Below are 17,682 nucleotides of genomic sequence, written 5' to 3' on the forward strand. Positions count from 1 at the left end.
TCAGTCCCACCATCCTCAGCAGGATCCTCCAGGGTGAAGTGCTGGGTCCTGCCCCAGAAGTGGGATAACCCAGATGAGAGATGGATCCCATCGGAGAGCCCACCAACGCACCAAGCAGAGACCCCAGAGAGCCACACTCAGAGAAAAAACACTTTAATGGGGACAGATGTGGTGTGCAGGCATGCTCACTGAGCTCCTACATCACCCACAAATAGACATTAAACATTAAAGTAAAAAAAATATATTATTTCAGCTGCCTGAGAGTGTGGCAGGGGCAGAATCGTTCTGTCTTCCCTGGGGAAGGACCCTAATGGTGACCATCAGCAAGGGCTGAAAACTGGGCCTTTCCCACCCATCCCTCCTGGCCTCAGGACATGGGAGGGGATATCCAAAGGCACTGGGGACCCTGTCCCTGCCCCTTCCACATTTTACAGCCCCCACTGCCCAAGTAAGCATCCCTCCCTCCCTCCTGCCCCAAGGATGCCAAGCCTGCCAGGATGAGAAAACTGGGGAGGGGGCCAGCAGAGGGGGGGTGGCTGGCCCCACTGTGGGTCCCTGGGCTCCCTGTGGCATACAGGGCAGGTGCAGTAGCAAAGCAGATGGTGTGAGCCTTCTTGTGGCCATGCTTGGCATGGGCAGCTCTGGCACAGCACGGGCACCACGGGGCTCAGCTGCTGCTGGGCTGCAGCTTGGCACTGTCAGAGCTGCTCTGGGAGTCAGGGCCCTTCCTCGCCTGCAGCACCATGGTCCAGTACCAGAGGAAGATGAGGAAACCTGGCAGAGGCGAGAGGAAGTGTCACAGACATCTTTTATGGAAAATCCTTTCCTTAGAATTTTTTCCTCCTGAGAAGCTGAGAAGCCTCAGAAACAAAATGTAAACAATGGTTATCTGCTGCTGTGGAATGCAACAGGTGCATCTGTGATTGGTCTCATAGAGTTGTTACTAATTAATGGCCAATCACAGTCAGCTGGCTCGGACTCTCAGTCAGTCACAAGCCTTTGTTATCATTCTTTTTCTATTCTCAGCTTAGCTAGCCTTCTGATGAAACCCTTTCTTCTATTCTTTTAGTTTAGTTTTAATATAATATATATAATAAAATAATAAATCAAGCCCTCTGAAACATGGAGTCAGATCCTCGTCTCTTCCCTCATCCTCAGACCCCTGTGAACACAGTCACAAAGACATGTGGGTGACTCCTCCACAGGTGAGAGTGAGCCACCCAGGCTGCCAGAGCTCATCCTGCACACCATCACCACCCCACCAACACCCCGTGAACATCCTGCTGCTCTCAGAGCAGCCCAGAGCCACAGGCTCACCTTGGAGGGAGTTGATGATGGTGAAGATGTAGAGGGAGACAAGGCAGAACACACCAGAGGTGAAGGAGAAGAAGATGAGTGCCCAGGGGATGCCCAGCAGGATGCTCAGCCCAAGGAGGGCCAGGATGTGCTTGAGCTTGTGACCCTTCTTGTTCTGCCGGAGGATCTCGCGCACCATGGCCCCCAGCATGACCGAGTTAAAGAGGAACACCAGAGTGAAGAAACCCAGGTTCACGGAGTTGTGGACCAGGGGGCTCGTGATCCAGCAGCTGGAGGGAGGAGAAAGGGCAGGGGGTTACTCTGTGCCCATCCACAGGGTCACAAGGAGGGGCTGGGAGAAGCACAGAAGTGTGGTGGATCCCCCTGGCACAAAACCGCAGAACAGCCCCAGGCCTTGGTGAAGGTTTGGCCAGGTAACCCATGTGCCATGACTCACATGGTTGCATTGACGGTTCTGCCATCAATGGATTCGTAGATGGGAATGGAGATGGGGCCGTAGTTGGTCCAGCTGGCCAGGAGGATTGTCACCACGCAGAAGATGGGGAGCCCTGGGTGGGAAGGGCAGAGTGAGGAGGCTGCCCTACTCCCTGCAGGGCCTTTGGAGCTTCTGGAAGGACTTGCTGGCCCTTTCTCCCTGCGCAGAGCACAAGCCAACATCCTCCCTCCCAAAGGGAAACCAGGGGTGGAACACACGGCAGGGACACCTGGAATGAGCCCCAGCCTGGGAGGGAGCAGTGCTGTGCTGGCCCAGCTGGGGCCTCCCAGGGATGTGGAGCTTTAGGCCATAAAGATCACAAGATCTTCCTGCCAGTCCAGAGCATGGCAGAGAAGCATGGACACTTCCTGCATCCAGCCCTGGATGTTTCTTTCAGAAAGAAAGGATCCTGTTCTATTTAAAGATCCCAAGTGGTGGCTCTCACAGGTCTTCATTGCTGGTGATCCCCCAGGATGACCCACCCTTGCTTTAGCAGCAGCTCCTGCTCTCAGCCTTCCAGCCTCCTCCTCCACCAAGGCTCCTGACAGACAGCTGCTCCCCACAGCTGCGTCTCCATCCCCATCCCGGCATCACATCCAGTGGGAATGACCCACCCAAGTGGGTGCCCCCCATGCTCACCCCAGCCAACCAGGCAGAGCTTGAGCAGGAAATGGTCGTGGTAGGCGTTGAAGACTTCGATCACAAGCCTGTAGAGGTTGTAGCCCTCGATGCCCATCCAGGTGAGGCAGCTCAGCAGAGAGAAGTGCAGGAACAGCCCCCCAGCAGTGCAGATGGCCTCGCTGCTGCTGGCAGCCAGGTGCTCCGAGAGGAGGAAGGTGATGTCCAGGAGGAAGATGGCAGCCAGCAGGTTCATGTGGATGTGCATGCTCGTGATCTGGTCCCGCTGTTTGCTCCTGCAGAACCAAAGGGAGCAGAGCTCACCACCCTGCCTGGCCAGCACCAGTGGTGCCCTCAGCACCCCACAACCCTCATGGGGCACCCTGCCCCAGCAGAAGAGCAAGGAGACCCTTTGGAAGTGCCAGGGACTGAGACACCAACCCCATTAGAGACCCCTCATCCCAAATCCAGCCCTGCACCTGACCCTGCACTGAAGATGCTCAGAGGGATGAAGCATTTTCCTGTGGAGACAGACTGACTGAGCTTGGGTTGTGCAGCCTGGAGGAGGCTCCACATCTTAAAGCACCTCCCAGTGCCTAAAGAGAGCTGGAAAAGGACTTTGAACAAGAGCATGGTGTGACAGCACAAGGGAGAATGGCTTCAATCTGAGGGCAGGTTTTGTTTAGATATTCAGAAGAAATTCTGAGCGTGGTGAGGCCCTGGCACAGGTTGCCAAGAGAAGTTGTGGATGCCCCATCCCTGGAATTGTTCAAGGCCAGGTTGGATGGAGTTCTGAGCAATCTGGTGTAATGGAAGGTGTCCCTGTCCAGGGCAGGGGGATTGGAAATGAATGATCTTTCAGTCCCTTCCAACCCAAACCATTCTATATTTTCATGATTCTAAGATTTCAGGTCTGAGTCATCCACTTAGGATCAGTGACATGACTCAGGAGAAGACACTCATGTTCTCCTCCAGGCCCTTGAAAAGATCTTTGCAGACTTCTGCTTGCTGCATCCATAAAAATCATAAATTCCAAAATCTTTGAAAAGAGCTGGTGTTTCTGAGCACCGTGCAGGAGACCTGACAGAGAGGGTGGACCCTGGACAGGAGAACTCTGCTTTCTTCAAACAAGGCTCCTTCATGATGCTTCTATCCAGGCCACCAACTGCCTGGAGAGCTTGTGTCCCCCCAGGGGTCCATGACCAGGACAGGACACAGACAGGGAGTGGGGTGAACCATCAAACTGTACCTGAAGTAGAGGAAGAAAATGGTGCAAATGGAAGCCAAAGCTGAGATCAGGCAGCCAACGTAGCTTATGATACTCAGGTAATTCCTGTGCACTGAGGTGATGTCTGGAGAAGAAACCTGAGGAGGAATGAGAGGTGGTGAGGAAGAGCACCCCTGGGAATGAAGTGAGGGACCTGAGGGAAGGTGCTACCCACCATGAGCACAGCAAAGTAGGTGAGGTGGTTGCACCTGCACTGTGTCTGGCTGCTCCCTGTCACTGTGGTGCACCCAGAGCTGTCCCAGCTCCCAGAACTGCCTGTGCAAGAGAAAAGGAGAGAACTGGTGAGCAGCAGCAACATCTGCCATGGCCTGAAGGATCTCAAGGGCCAGGTGTCCATGGAAAGAGGGAGAACAAGAGTGGGGGTCCCAGTTTGTCCCAGGCCAAGCACACTACTCAAACAGCCCTCTCAGCACAGGAACCCATCTCGAGGGAAGGGGAAAGCTCTTAGGTGAGCTCTGGGGGGAAAAACCTGACATCACCCTGTGGGAATGGCTGATGGAGATGGAGTGAGGAAGGGAGGTGCAGAGCAGCTTTCACCCTGCTGGTGGGGCTGTGGCACCTTGGAAAAGGGCCTGACTTCACTGCCGAGGGCAGGGGCACTCACCAGAGGCGTCCTCCTGCCAGAACACGCACAGGGGGGTCACGTTCCTCTGCAACGACAAAACCACAGGCCCTGCTCAGGAGGCAGCTGGGGGTTTGCTGCCTGCCCAGCAGTCCTGATAGGGGACAGCACGGGGCAGGAGACAAGATGGTCTCAGGAGACAAGATGGTCTCAGGAGACAAACCACCACTTGGATAAACCAGACTGCCCCTGTGGTGGGAGTGGGCTCCAGGCTCCACTCTGTTACCAACTGATGGAGCAGATGCCTCCCTCCAGATCCTCCTTTCCAAACAAAGGGTTCAGCTTTGAGCAGGCACCTGGCAGAGCCATGATGAGCCAAAGGCCTGCTGACACAGTGTGCCCCAGCCCTGGTGACAGTGCTGGATGTGACACATCTGCCATGAGGCATCTCCTGGAGATGGGAGGGCAGTGCCACCACCAATGCCACCACCAGTGCACACAGACAAGCCATGCCTGTGATCAGCCCCAGGAGACACAGCAGACCCTGCACAGGCAGCCCATGGGCATGGACCTGCTGGATTGTGAGCCCACCCTAGGCTGGCAGGGGCTGAGCCCTCCCTGCCCCTCATTCCTGGTGGGATCAGGTTCTCTGAGGCTGTTCCCACCTACCAGGAGCTGGTCATGGAAGAAGGTGAGCACCACTGGCTCGGAGAGGTTGGCCACCACTGTGTCCACCAGGGAGATGCTGACCACCTTGTCACCCAGCACGTGGCTGCTGTTCTCATCCTGTGGGAGAAGGGGAGGCAGTGGCAGGGTGGGAAGGGAGAGCAGCCAAGGGTGCCCAAGAAGAAGGTCCTGTGACTTTACCCATCAAACTTTTAGCTCATCTTTGAAGTCATCATCACTTTCTCCCAGTGAGCAGCAGCAATCTGGTCTGGTGGCACCCCTGCAGCCCATGGACACCCAGCCTGCCACCCACGTGGGCATTACCTGGAACATAGTCTGCCTGTTGATGTCCATGACGAGCACCCTGTGCTCCGCCACCTCCTCCCTGTCCTTCACCACCATGAACAGGCTGCTTGGCAGGTCCACTGTGAATCCCTGGACCTCTCCACTCTCCTGTAAAGACAGACTCATCAGGAAAGAGGTGTAGAGGGAGCATGATGGGCCAAGAGCACTGGGGCAGGCTTTGCAGGACCCACCTCTCTCAGGGGAGCGAAGGTGAGGGGCTGGGGAGCCCGGCTGGGCTGCACCCTCAGCACGGTGGCGTGCACAGTGGCCTCCCCAAAGGTCTGGCTCTGCCCTTCCAGCTCCACCTTGGCCAGCATCCTCTCCAGCTCCCCGAGTGTGCTGCTGGGGAAGGGGCACAGTGAGCAGGGTGCAGTGGGGATGCGTTGGCAGGGATGGGCTGAGCTGGACTCACCGCCGGAGCCTCTGCTGCTCCCTGTGCCCCGGGGCTGCTGCCAGGGGCTGGGCAATGAGGCTGTCCAGGGCACTGAACTGCTGCTCCACGTCCTGCTCCCACACAGGCATGCTCAATGTAGAGGCTGGGGAAAGGAAATGCCGTGAGATGCACGGGCACAATTGGCTTCCTGATGCCCCAGACTGACTGGCATAGTCCTGGTGGGAGCAGAAAGCAGAGGGCTTCAAGGTGATCCCGAGCCAGGAAAGCTGATAGTGACCCCAAATCACAAAGCTTTCCTGCCATCCACAACTCAGCTCCCACTGAGGCCATGGGGACCTCATGGTGGAGACTGGACCCTGAGAAACTCTTCAAAGACCTCGGTTTTGTGGGATTTTAGGCAGCATTTTGAAAATCTCCACCTTTAGGGGTGCTGGGTACCAGGCCTGTCCTTGGGCTGTTCAAGAAAACCTACATGCCCTTCAATCACCCTTCAGGTATGTTCATATCACCTTTCTAAACCACACACTGGGAGACAGCCAGTGCTCTGATGACGGCAAGGGAACAGGCTGGGGATAAAACAACCCTTGAATTTCCTTCAAATAACATTAAATTGCATTTACCATTGAAGAAGTATTCATCTTTAGCATCCTGGGAGGTGTTCTTCCCACCCTTTATGATATAGGACACATTGAAGATGTTGGCTCTGGTTCTTTCAGTCTTCTGACTCTCCTGTCCCCGGGGGATGCTGCTGGCTGTGTCCCCACCCAGGGGGATGCTCTGCTTCCCATAGACCAACTGCAGGCTCCTGTTGGACTCAAACCAGAAGATGCAGAAGCGGTACCTGCCCAAGGTGGGGGGCAGCTTGTACTCGTAGTAGGAGTTTCTCCTGCTTGGCAAAAAGGGCTTTTTAATGATCAGAGCCTGGGCCGTGTTCTTGATGGAGATGGCGGCAGGGCCATGCTGGAAGACGGCAGAGCTCTCCTCGGTCTGGTTCCGGTCCCCACAGAAGCGAAAATCCTCCTCCCTGAGGCCACAGGCTGCCAGCCCTGCACACAGGCACACAGGGACAGCAGATCAGCTGCGGGACAGCCAGCCCTGCAAGCACCCCAGCCTGCAGCAGCTGTCACACGTGGCACGCCAGGCTCCCACCCCAGGCATCCCAACCCTGTCACTCCTGCAGGCTGAGGGACACCAGCCTGTCCCCAGTGTCACTGCCACGCTGGCAGGGCCCTTTGGGCAGCAGGACCTCCTGTCCTTCAGGGACACCCTCCCCTGTGTGCCACCACCCACAGCAGCAGAGCTGTCCATTCCCGGGATGGATGGGTGGGTGGGTGGGTGGATGGATGGATGGATGCCACCTCCTCCCCCTGTAAAGGACACATTCTGCCCAAGACACCCACCAGAGGCACATCATCCTAGGAGATGTTTTACCTCTGTGGAAGCCTTGGTTGCACACATCTCATGGTGCCCCCCAGCCAACGTTTTGGGGCTGCCAGTTACTCCCAATAGCCCAAACCCAGCTCAGCATCCCAAGGCAGGACAGTGTACCTTGGAGGAGGGAGAGAAGGAGCAGGAAGAGGACCTTCATCCTGGGCAGCTCTACCTTGGCCTGGCCTTCAAGGAGACAGCAGAGCCTGAAAGGGTACAAAGGGAAGGGGCCACATGAGTATTTGAGTATCCCCCAAGCCATGAGGGCAGGGATGAGAGCAAAGGCTGTGCAGGTGGGACACAGCCAGTGTCACAGGCAGGTCCCTGTTGTCTCTGCCTCCAGAAGGAGCCAGGAGCACTGGGCATCCAAGCTGGCTGTGGGCTGGAAGGGTGGCAGAGGCTGGGAGCCCCTGAGCTCTCAGCATGGAGAGGGTGCCCCAGCACTCCAACCAAACAACCCACACAGGAGGGGTCCCAGGGTGCCCCAGCACTCCAACCAAACAACCCACACAGGAGGGGTCCCAGGGTGCCCCAGCACTCCAAACAAAGAGTGCACAGGAGGGGTCCCTCCCCTCTTCCGCTCTCAGCCCCACATCTCAGTGAACACCCTGACTTGTTATCAGAAGTGATAGGAACAGAAGGAAACTGTGGTTTCCTAATTCACCAGCCCTGAAATTATTTTCTTGGATGTTTTCAGCTCCTGCAGATTAGCTGAGGAGCTGGGCACGTTGCAGACCACTCCATCATTGCAGCCTGCAGAAAAAGGCTCTCCCAAGAACATCCTGGCACTGCCAGCACAGCAACCATGGCTGCCCAAATCTGCTGCTCACAACTGCTGGGCCACATCCTGCACAGCCCCTTTGCCCATCCCTTCATCTGCCACTCTGCTCCACCACCCTTTTCTTTATCTTTGCATGAGGAAGGGCTTCTGTGACCTCCACCCAGGCCTGCAGTGAGCACCCTGAAGTGCTTCCACACCCCTGCACTCACCCAGCCACGCCTTCACACTTTCAGCCTTTTTGTTGCACTTTCTGCCTGCCCCAGGCCACAAACTGCATCCCCAGTGTCACCTCCTCCTCACCCCGCTGTCACTTCAGCCATGGCACACACCCTGCCAGGGTCTGTCCCTGCAGAAGCCCCAGGGTGGGACAGCATTGGTGGGGCTGTCAGTGCAGCTGGCCCAGCCCACTCTTGTCAATGCCCAAAGTGAAGCCAGCACCCTTGGCCACTGCTGCACCCCACTGCACTGCTCTCAAATATCCCCCCAAAACCTACCAAGGTGTCAAAACTGTTTTGTTTGCACCAGCCAGCATCACCTGCAAAGGCTCACTGCTCTCCCAGATGCTCAAGGGTCACCAGATGCTCAATAACTCAGTAGCAGATTTCTCCCACCAGCACAGGCTTTTCTGGAAGTTTCTCTAGCCAGCACAGATCCTGCATGGGTGTACAGCCCACTCCACATCCTTTCCCCCTGTTTCTTGTGGCAATTTATCATCAGCAGACGGGGGCTTTGGGTTGTTAATTAACCTGCTGCCGTGGCTGTGGCTAAGTGACACTAATGAGGTGTCCCAGTGTGATTTGGGGGGTTTGGCACAGGCTGGACTTGGCAGGAGTAAATGGATTTGGATGGGGCTGGCACCCCAGTGCCTTGCCACACACTGAGGAATCTCACCTATATTCTCAAAAAACACAGATCTGGGGTGGCAAAATGCTGTGGGTGTTGGAAAACACCTGGAGCAGTTAAAAGCAATGAAGCTTCAACCATGTTGAGGCAGCACAGAGCTGGCAGGGCAATAAAGCATCGCCTCTGGATGGGGAATGAGGAATCTTAATGAGGCCTCAGCCCAGCCCACTGTGCTGACATCCTTAAGGTTTAATTGGGGAGGTTGGAGGAGAGGATCAGCCCCTTTCAGTGTTACTCAGCTGGGACCAGAAATCCCTGTGGGAAGCAGGGTGGGGGAGCCGGTATTTCGGTATTTCCCCTCCGAGCCCTGTGTGCTCCTGCTGGGCCGAGCCTGATTGCTGCTTCCTGAGCTGAACAATAGCGAGAGAAAATCCCCTGAAAATGGTTTCACTGTGAGAAACCAGGGCCTCCATCCACAATGGCAGCAGGCACAGCAAAGGGAGCAGGATGTGCTGGGTTCTCGTCAGGCCTGAATCTGCCTCGTCATCTTCCCATGCCCGGATGGCAGAGGGGAAAAATTCCTGGCTTGGCCTCAAAATCAACCAGATCACGTACAAAGAGGTGGCAGACACTGAGCCAGGGCTGCACAGCTTGGAGCAGGCTCCCTTATCAGCAGAGAGGGAGGCTTATTGCTGGGCACCAGTTCTTATCCTCCCATCACCATTAACATATTGGCCTTGGGAAGAAAAGCCAAAGCATTTTACTGAGATCTCTAAACCTTAGGTGAATGGAGGGCAGGGGGAAAAAGACTTAAAACCCCACAAACAAAAGGTGTTTACTACCACCTTACTGCCTTCTGGGTGACTTGGCAGCAGGCATTTAAGCTTTTGGAGGTGGCACGTGGCTTCTGGACATGACATTTTTCCCAAGGAGAAGGGAAGATGTTACTCCCAGCTCTGGTGACTCAAACAAACACAGGATGCAGGGAGATCCAGGAGCTTTTATCTGTTTTCCTCCCAGCTCTGTTGGGAAAGTGACGCTCTGTTCCTCGAGGTGTGAGTGAGTCTGAAGCTCGACACCACGGTGGTTACTCAGCAGCATGATGAGGAAATTGTGGCAAGCCAGGACGGGTTCCCGGAGATGCAAAACAGCTTTGCACAACCAGCCCCTCATCGTAGGGACCAAAAACAATGTGTCCTGGGTCTGGAGTTGTCCAGGATGTGAGGACCCCATGGGGGTCCCCCTGCAAAGGGATGCCCCAGTGTCAGTGTCTGAGTGCTGCACAAAGTGCCCTTGTCCTTGGCCAGTGGTGCATGCCCACAGGGCCAGCCTCACGTTATTCATGGCATTGGCATGTGATTCCCAACACCAGCGGGCTTGGCTAATGCCCAGGGAGTCGAGGGGCAGCTGCACAGTGCCAGCAGCCTGGCAGTGCCAAGCTGTGCCATGGGGTGCTTCAGCTTTTCCCGGGCCTTGGCACTGCACAGAGCACCCAGCACCTTCAGGATGAGCCTTGCCAGCAGGATGAAACCAGATCTGATGGTGATTCCCACGGGAACAGCACAGCTCCCTGCCAGATCTGCTCTTTGCCAGCCCCTGGCAGCCATCCCTCCCCACAAAGGCTGGCATCCCTCCCCACAAAGGTGGGGATAACCAAGGGGAGGCTGGCACAGCCTGCCAGTGCCTGCGGCTCCTGGGACGGAGCGTTTGCTTAGAGCTGGGTCTTGACATTAAAAACGTTTTTAAAAATTTCCATTTCCTAAAAACCACCACAAACAGAAGTACCACAGTGAACTAACCCAGCACTTCCTCCAGTGCCAGGGCAACACAGCACCTGGCTCGGTGGCACACAAAGCCTTGTGGCTTCAGCAGCAGCCACAGACACTCTGCAAGGGACCAGGTACACCTACACTGGGCTGGGGCTGACGTGACACGGCTGCAACACAGTGCAGGGACATCTCTGGCCACAGGGCTGCAGACAGTTGTCCCTGCCACACACTCCCACCACACAGTCTTGTCTGAGAGCAGCCTGACTTCTCCTCCTGGACATCCCCCTTCCAAATCACTCCTTTGGGTTTCAAACAGCTCCCAAACACCCTGTGCACTCCTTTGGGTTTCAAACAGCTCCCAAAACACCCTGTGCACTCCCTTGGGTTTCAAATGGCTCCCAAAACACCTTGGCCATTCCCTTGGGTTTCAAATGGCTCCAAAACACCTTGTGAACGCCCTTGGGTTTAAAATGGCTCTCAAAACACCCTGTGCATTCCTGGGTCTTCCCATGAGCAAGCTCCTCATGGCCTGCCTGTGCTGCAGGTGCCAGGCAAGGGAGGTGCAGAGCAGCACAGGGTAGCTCAGGACCACCCCAAATCAGGGTCCCAGGTATTTGGCATGGAAAGCCGGGCATTGGAGCCTAGTGAGGGCAAAGCCTGCAGCACCCAAGGAGCCAGGTGACAGACTGTGGGCCTCCCAGATTGCTGCCAAGGCCCAGCTGTCGGGTGGGCTGATGGGAAAGGAGCTGGTGAGTCGCAGAGCTCCTGAAAAGCAGGCGCCAGCAGGCTGAGCCCAGCTGGTCCCGTGCAGACATTGGCACGCTGGGACTGACCCATCCTGCTGCCTGCGAGCCACAGAGCTCTGCCCCTGCACCCACGGTGCCACCGCAAGGTGCAGGGACAGCCAAACCCGGGGATCCCCCTGCAGCCAACACGCAGTTGCTCCAAACCTGTTCCTCTGCAAATAGCAGCCCCCAGGCCGCAGGATTAAGAGCTGGACTGCAACCAAGAATGCAGCATTTTCAGGCCTTGGGTAATTCACGTGGGAGCTGTGAACCCAGCAAGGGACACGGCAAACCCCCCTGTGGCTGCAGTCCCGTGCTCAAGGGATTTGCCCCCCACCCATCTCTGAAACACTCCTGGCTCCCTGCTGGTGGGGGAGCTTGTGGGGGTGGGGATGGGGGCCAGGGGGGGTTACTGCAGCCCTCAGACCGTGAAATGAGCTTTGGCTGCCTTCCCTCCACAGCAGCCATTCGGACTTGCTGCCAGGAGGTTATTCCAGGAGACTTCATTTCAATTCTCCAGCTGCTCTCACTGAGCTTTGCTGGTCTCTCTGGAGGGGCAGCACAGACCGTGGGTAGAGACCACCCCGAGCATCCTACATCCCATATCCTGCACTGACATGCTAGGACCGGCAGGAACAAACCGGGATGTTGCAGGAGGAATCCCCCCAAAAAGCATTTTAGGGAAAGGAGATCGCCCTGTCGAGACATGCCGGCGATCCCATGGGAATGCTGCACCCTCCGCCGGGAGGGAGGAATGAGGTGTGCTGGTGGTTCCCATGTAGTGGAAGCAATGGCCACACACCGGCCGGGGCTTGGGGGAGCTCAGCTCTGCCGTGGCAGCAGCGCCGGTCCCGGGCAGCTCCGGGGGCTTTGCGGCCCCATGGCCCAGGAGCCCAGCCTGGAGTGCGAGCCCCACGGAGCCGGGATGGAGGTTGGTTTCGCAGATCACTGACTGGCACCACGGCCACCAGCAGCGTCCCTGCCCAGCCGCACGCATCACCCCCAGCGCTGCGCCCCGCACCCGGAGCGGGTGCTGCTCAGCCCCCTCTCCATCCATCCGGGCTGCTCCCTGCCCAGGAAGCCGGGGCTCTGCCCGGTGTCACCGTCGGCGCGGATCCCCCCGGCCCCGCTGGGCACCCACCCCATTCACTCCCGCCCCGCCGCTCTGCCCGCGCCCGCAGCACCCCCTCGGCTCCCGGTACCGACAAACGGTCCTCAGCGCGGCCTCTGGGATCCTCCACTGCGCGCACCGGGCTCCGCGATCCTTCCCTGTCCCGGCTCAACCTCTCTCCGCTGCTTTTATACCTGGGCTCCCCTGGGCTCGGCACCGCCCGGCTCCGCCCGGCTCCTGCAACAGGGCAGGTACGCCGCGGGTCCGATCCCCGCCCAGTCCGCCCGGGTCCCCGCAGCTGAGCCGGCCCGCCTCTGCCCCGCTACTCCGCGGAGCTCCAGCCTCGGCCGCTCCGCGCGGTGTCCGGGAGCGCCCCGCCCCGTCCCCCCGCGGCCGGTGACTCAGCGGGGCGGTACCGGCACCGCTCCCCCAACACCGACCCCTCCGACACCCCCGCGATCGCCGCGGGGTCACCGCCGTCCGCCACGGCACCTGCCCGCTTCTGCTCGGCCCGGTTCGGTTCAGCTCGGCGCGGCTCTCAGCGCCTCCAGCCCGGCTCGGCTCAGAGGGGGATCCCGGGACCGGCGCTGACCCCCTGAGATCGCTGCTCTCGGTCCCGGCACCTGCCCAGCGAGCCCCGGGCCGGCAGCACCGGGGGCTGCGTCCCCCGGGCCGGTACCGGTACCGTGGGCTGGGGAGCCAGGCTGGGCACAGCCGGGCGTGCCGCGTCCCGGCGCCCTTCAGCTGCGGGCTGGCGGGCGTCCAGCGGCGGGGCCGGCAGGCTGCACGCCTGGCTGCCAACGGGATTAAAAAATAACAATTAATGGGAAAGCAGCCGGGACGGAGTGTCCCGGTGACCCCTGTCCCGCTCCCCTGGAGCACGGTGCGAGGGAGGAAAGGAGCAGGGCAGGGAGCCCAGATCCAGAGCAGGGATACACAGCGCTCCCCTGGAGCAGGTGGGATGGGGTGTGGGGTGTAGAGCCTGGCCGCGACCACAGCGCCCTCAGCACCCACCTCAGGGCTGGAGATGGTGGAGATGGGCACCCGGGGCTGGGGATGGTGGAGATGGGCACCCGGGGCTGGAGATGGGCACCCGGGGCTGCAGGCAGCCCTGTTGGAGCGGGTAAAGCCGCTCCTGCAGCGCCCGCACCCAGCCCTTTGTGTGCGCCCCAGGAACAGCCAGGCTGGAGAAAGCCCAGACAGGAGCAGGGCGGGGGGAGAGCTCCGGGAAGTGCCCTGAGTAAATAGTTGCTCTTGCAGATATTTTCAATGGCTTGAATGAGACTTTTCTGCAGGGGGAAGGGTGCAAACAACTTCCCTCTGCAGCAGGGAAGGGGATGGACCTTGATCCACGGGGATTGTGCCACCGCGGGTGCCATGGCTGCTTTGGGATCCCGCAGCAGGGCACATCCCGCAGTTTGCATGGTTGAATTGTTGAATTCCCAGCTCCAAGCCTCAGTTTCCCCGGCTGCCACGGGACAAGGCTCCCATGGGAAGCTGCTCACATGGCCGGACCGTGGCTAAAGCGGCCGGACCGTGGCTAACAGAGCTGCCTTTGAAGTCTGGCTGTCCCCACGCCTCGGGGAGCTGGGCGAGCTCTCAAACGCACGCTCACAGCAGCCAGAGCATCGCGGGGAGCCAAACCTCCCTCCCACCGCGGTCATCCCGACCGGCTCCTTGGGAAACGCCATAAATCCACCGCCTGGGAATAGCCCTGCTAAAGCCAGGCTCTCCCGGAGAGGGGAATTGGGTGCAGACCCCTCGGAGCAGCGAGGAAAGGAGTTTTTGCTGCTGCTCGTGGAACAAAGAGACTTTTGTCTGCATTGGATATTATCAGAAGTTATTTTTAGGTCAACGCCTGCACTTGCTGGTGTTGTCGGGATTATCTCTGAGTCGACAGACCTTCAAAGACTCTGCCTGAGCACCAAGAGGGAGGAAATCCTTGTGTTGTCTCTTGGAAGGCACATTTGCCCTTGTACTCAGCCTGATAAGAGTTTATTGCTTCAGCTGGGGAATTCCTATGAAAGCCCTACAACTTCTTAAGAGTCCTAAGAGCTCCTAAATCCATCAAAGCACCTAAATATGCTTAAAGTTCCTGAAAGTCCTAAAAGATCCTGAAAGCCCTGCAAGCTCCTAAAGCCCTAAAATGTCCCAAAACCCCTACAACATCCTAAATGCCCTAAAACCCCATAAACCCTAAAAGTTCCTGAATATCCTTGAAGTTCCTAAAATCCCAAAAATTACTAAAAGCCCTAAGAGTTTCTAAACCTCTTAAAAGTTCCTAAAACCCGCAAAAGTTCTCTAAACCCCCTTCAATTTCCTAAAAGCTCCAAAAGAAAGCTAAGACTTCCAAAATCCTCTAAAAGCCCTAAAATCTTGCTAAAAGCTCCTCAAGGAGAGGGAGGGAGGGAATGTGCCGGCAGATCGCGGCGGGGCGAGGGGATGGGCAGACTGCGGCAGGAGAGGGCACGTCGCACCAGGGATGCTGCCAAACAGGGAGACAAGCGTGGGCAGGGGAGCCCTGGCGCCGTCTGCAGATGAGGGATGTGCCAGCCCCACTGCCCAGCGGTGCCAGGGTACCCAAACCCCCTCCCCAAAACCTCTTGGGTGCTCCCAGCAAAATGCCACCCTGCCCAGCTCCGGGGGATGGAGAGGATGAGGATGAGGAAGCAGAAAGGGAATGGTGGGAGGGAATGCCCCTAAATCTCTCATCCAAATCTGGTGAGCAATGCCAGGATAGCCCTGGGAGTCTCTAGGGGAGTGCCTCGGGTACCTTTGAGTGGCTGTGGGTGCTCCTGCTCCAGCCTTGCTGCTGCTCCTCCTCCTCAGCCTTCCTCCTGGAAAAACATCCGGTGGGGAGGTGGGTCCGCCCCACCCCACGTCGGGATTTCTCCTTCAACGAAAACAGCGACACAACAGGTGCCAGGGCAGTAAAACCCGAACCTGTAGGCACAGCAATAGACCGGATTGTTTAGGCTCGGCTTTGTAAATAAACCCCCGGTGATGTCAGGGAAGTCTGGGGGAAATTGGTCCCTGCGGGTGTCTGCAGGAGCACCAGGTGAGGATGCTCCCATGGGATGCAGTAACCGGGCTCATCAAAGATCCCAAAATGGAGCCAAGGTCTTCTCCAAACCTCCCATTTCCCACGTGGATTTAGTGTTTTTCCTGGCTGCTTGTTTCCCCAAAATCCGTGGCATTTGCTATAATTCCACAGCTTTGCCCCTGGAGTCAAGGCTGGCACTGAAGCCTGAAGGCGTCGTGGTGCCACCAACCCTCCTCTCCTGGGGAGGAAAGGATGGCACAGCCCCTCCAGCAGCCCAGCCTTGGCCTCCTGCCAGGCCAGGTGCCCAGAAAGGTAAATGGTGCCATTATAGGGGCCAGCCCCCTCCTGCCCATGCCTGGGTGCTGGATGGAGCCAGCCCTGGCACTGTGGCACTGGGGGGAGTGTGGGAGGCTCGATCCCAACCCCTGCTCCCTGGGGAGTGCTTCAGCCTGCTCCTGGTGTGCCAGGCTGGGAAAAGGGTGAGCCCTGGGCACCAGCAGTGGGCTCAGCTACCCAAGAACCAGCGAGTCCCACCAGTCTCCACAAGGTTTATCTCCCTGGGCACCTCCCAGCGATGTTGTGCTCCTGTGATGGTGTTCACAGGGTCTGAGGATGAGGGAAGAGACGAGGATCTGACTCCATGTTTCAGAAGGCTTGATTTATTATTTTATAATATATATTACATTAAAACTATACTAAAAGAATAGAAGAAAGGATTTCATCAGAAGGCTGGCTAAGAATAGAATAGGAAAGAATGATAACAAAGGCTCTGTGTCAGACTCTCTGCTCGAGCTAGCTGGGCTGTGATTGGCCATTAATTAGAAACATTTACCATGGATTAATTACAGATCCACCTGTTGCATTCTACAGCAGCAGATAATAAATGTTTACATTTTGTCCTCAGCTTCTCAGGAGGAAAAATCCTAAGGAAAGGATTCTTCATAAAAGATGTCTGTGACATGTTCCCGCTGTCAGGAGGCAATCACCGAGTGATTGTTTTGAGCAAGGTGGATGTGCGGCAGCCAGAGTGACTCACAGCACAAACCCCCAGATCTGGAGATGGGAGAAGGGCACGGAAGGCGCTGGGATGTGACTCTCCCGCGATGGGGCTCATGGGGGAAGGTCGGGCACTTGGCAGCTCACCAAAGCCGCGGGCTCTCGGTGAATCGCTGCAGTCCCGGCCGGGGCGGTGAGCCATGCACAGCTCATCCCGAGCGAGCGGGGGCACCCGGCGGGCCGGGCCTTTGTTCTGCCGGGCCTTTGTCCGAGGCGGCGTCACTGCCGGAACGCGGCGGCGCTGGCTGCCCTTTGTGCCGGGAACAAAGAACAGCCAGAGGCTTCCTTCGCTGCCCAGAAGCGGGAAGGAGCCAGAAAGGGAAATGTCACTCGGCAGAGATGGGCAGCGTGTCCGGTGGGGCTCTGTCCCTGCCACCGGGCCAGGAACGGGCACAGCAGCTCATGGCTCCTCCCTGGCTCACCCTCCGGGGACAAGCTGGGGGCTGTGGGGACCCTGATGTCACCACAGGCGGACCTGCCGTGCTGCGATGCTGGTCTGCATTCCAGCAGGCAGAGTGGGATCTCCAGCTCCAAAACCTCAGAATCAGGAGAGGAAAAATCCCGGTAGCACTTCCAGGCGATGTGTGGTTTATTCGGATACACCACGGGCTCAGGACCGACTGCTGCCCCCAACTGATAGATTTAGTCCCTGCAATTTTTCCTGGCTATTTATTTCCACAGGCTGGATTTCTTCTACTCTCAAAGTGTTTGGTCACCTTGAGGAGCTGTGCTTGGCTCTGCCTTCCTCAGTGAGAGCGGGAGGAAAGCCGAGTATCAGCTCACTTACTCATCCTCTCCTCCACCCAAACTCGTCTGCTCGGTGCAGACAAAGCCCTGCTCACCCGCCGCCCCAGGGCTGCAGGTGGCCTCCACCCCTGCGCAGGATTTGGGGTGAGAGGGAGGGCTTCTGGTGTGATGCTGTCCTGGGTGAAAACCCACGGTCGGGGTGGTTTTGGGATGCCCCAGCCTTACAGCCACTCCTGGCAGGCTGCAGCCGCGCTGGCACCGAGCGGATCTGGGGGATGTAACCGGAGATCTGCCGCTTTTGACCGAGCCTCGTGAGATGCCCAGCGGCTGCTCCCCAAGGGGGCTCAGAGGTCCCCTCCCGTTTGTCGGGGGACATGTCGGCACCGCTCACCGCCACCGGCCGTCCCTGCGCCTGCCCATTCCCGCTGTGGGACCATTCCTGCGATCCTTGTGC

At 57.7% G+C, this 17,682-nt stretch overlaps 1 protein-coding gene across 5 annotated transcripts; it reads right to left on the minus strand.

Moving 5' to 3' along the window:
* Positions 1–137: 137 nt before the first annotated feature.
* Positions 138–13,134, minus strand: LOC102061279 (adhesion G-protein coupled receptor G1). Of its 5 annotated transcripts, none has more exons than XM_014269098.3 (14): positions 12,875–13,134; positions 7,214–7,299; positions 6,286–6,711; positions 5,684–5,807; positions 5,463–5,613; positions 5,251–5,379; positions 4,930–5,046; positions 4,303–4,348; positions 3,853–3,953; positions 3,660–3,775; positions 2,432–2,706; positions 1,754–1,865; positions 1,318–1,586; positions 138–774 (listed from the first exon to the last, which is right to left on the minus strand). In XM_014269098.3, exons 2-14 carry the CDS (start codon positions 7,251–7,253, stop codon positions 668–670), a joined length of 2,013 nt encoding a protein of 670 aa, XP_014124573.2. In that variant the 5' UTR covers positions 7,254–7,299; positions 12,875–13,134; the 3' UTR covers positions 138–667. The 5 variants fall into 5 exon arrangements, with proteins under 5 accessions (XP_014124573.2, XP_014124572.2, XP_026651049.2 ...); XM_014269097.3 differs by lacking the exon at positions 12,875–13,134 and adding an exon at positions 12,577–12,773; XM_026795248.2 differs by lacking the exon at positions 12,875–13,134 and adding an exon at positions 12,478–12,773.
* Positions 13,135–17,682: the final 4,548 nt, after the last annotated feature.

Source organism: Zonotrichia albicollis, chromosome 13 (genome assembly GCF_047830755.1).
Source record: "Zonotrichia albicollis isolate bZonAlb1 chromosome 13, bZonAlb1.hap1, whole genome shotgun sequence".
NCBI classification, from domain to species: domain Eukaryota; kingdom Metazoa; phylum Chordata; class Aves; order Passeriformes; family Passerellidae; genus Zonotrichia; species Zonotrichia albicollis.

What these genes read in the sequence shown, in the direction of transcription:
- LOC102061279 (XM_014269098.3), bottom strand. Translation starts at nt 7,253, where the DNA reads ATGAAGGTCCTCTTCCTGCTCCTTCTCTCCCTCCTCCAAG. An exon ending in ACAGGCAGACTATGTTCCAG is followed by an intron (nt 5,047 to 5,250) that starts GTAATGCCCACG and finishes CTTCTCCCACAG; the next exon opens with GATGAGAACAGCAGCCACGT. An exon ending in GCTCTGCCTGGTTGGCTGGG is followed by an intron (nt 1,866 to 2,431) that starts GTGAGCATGGGG and finishes CTTCCCACCCAG; the next exon opens with GGCTCCCCATCTTCTGCGTG.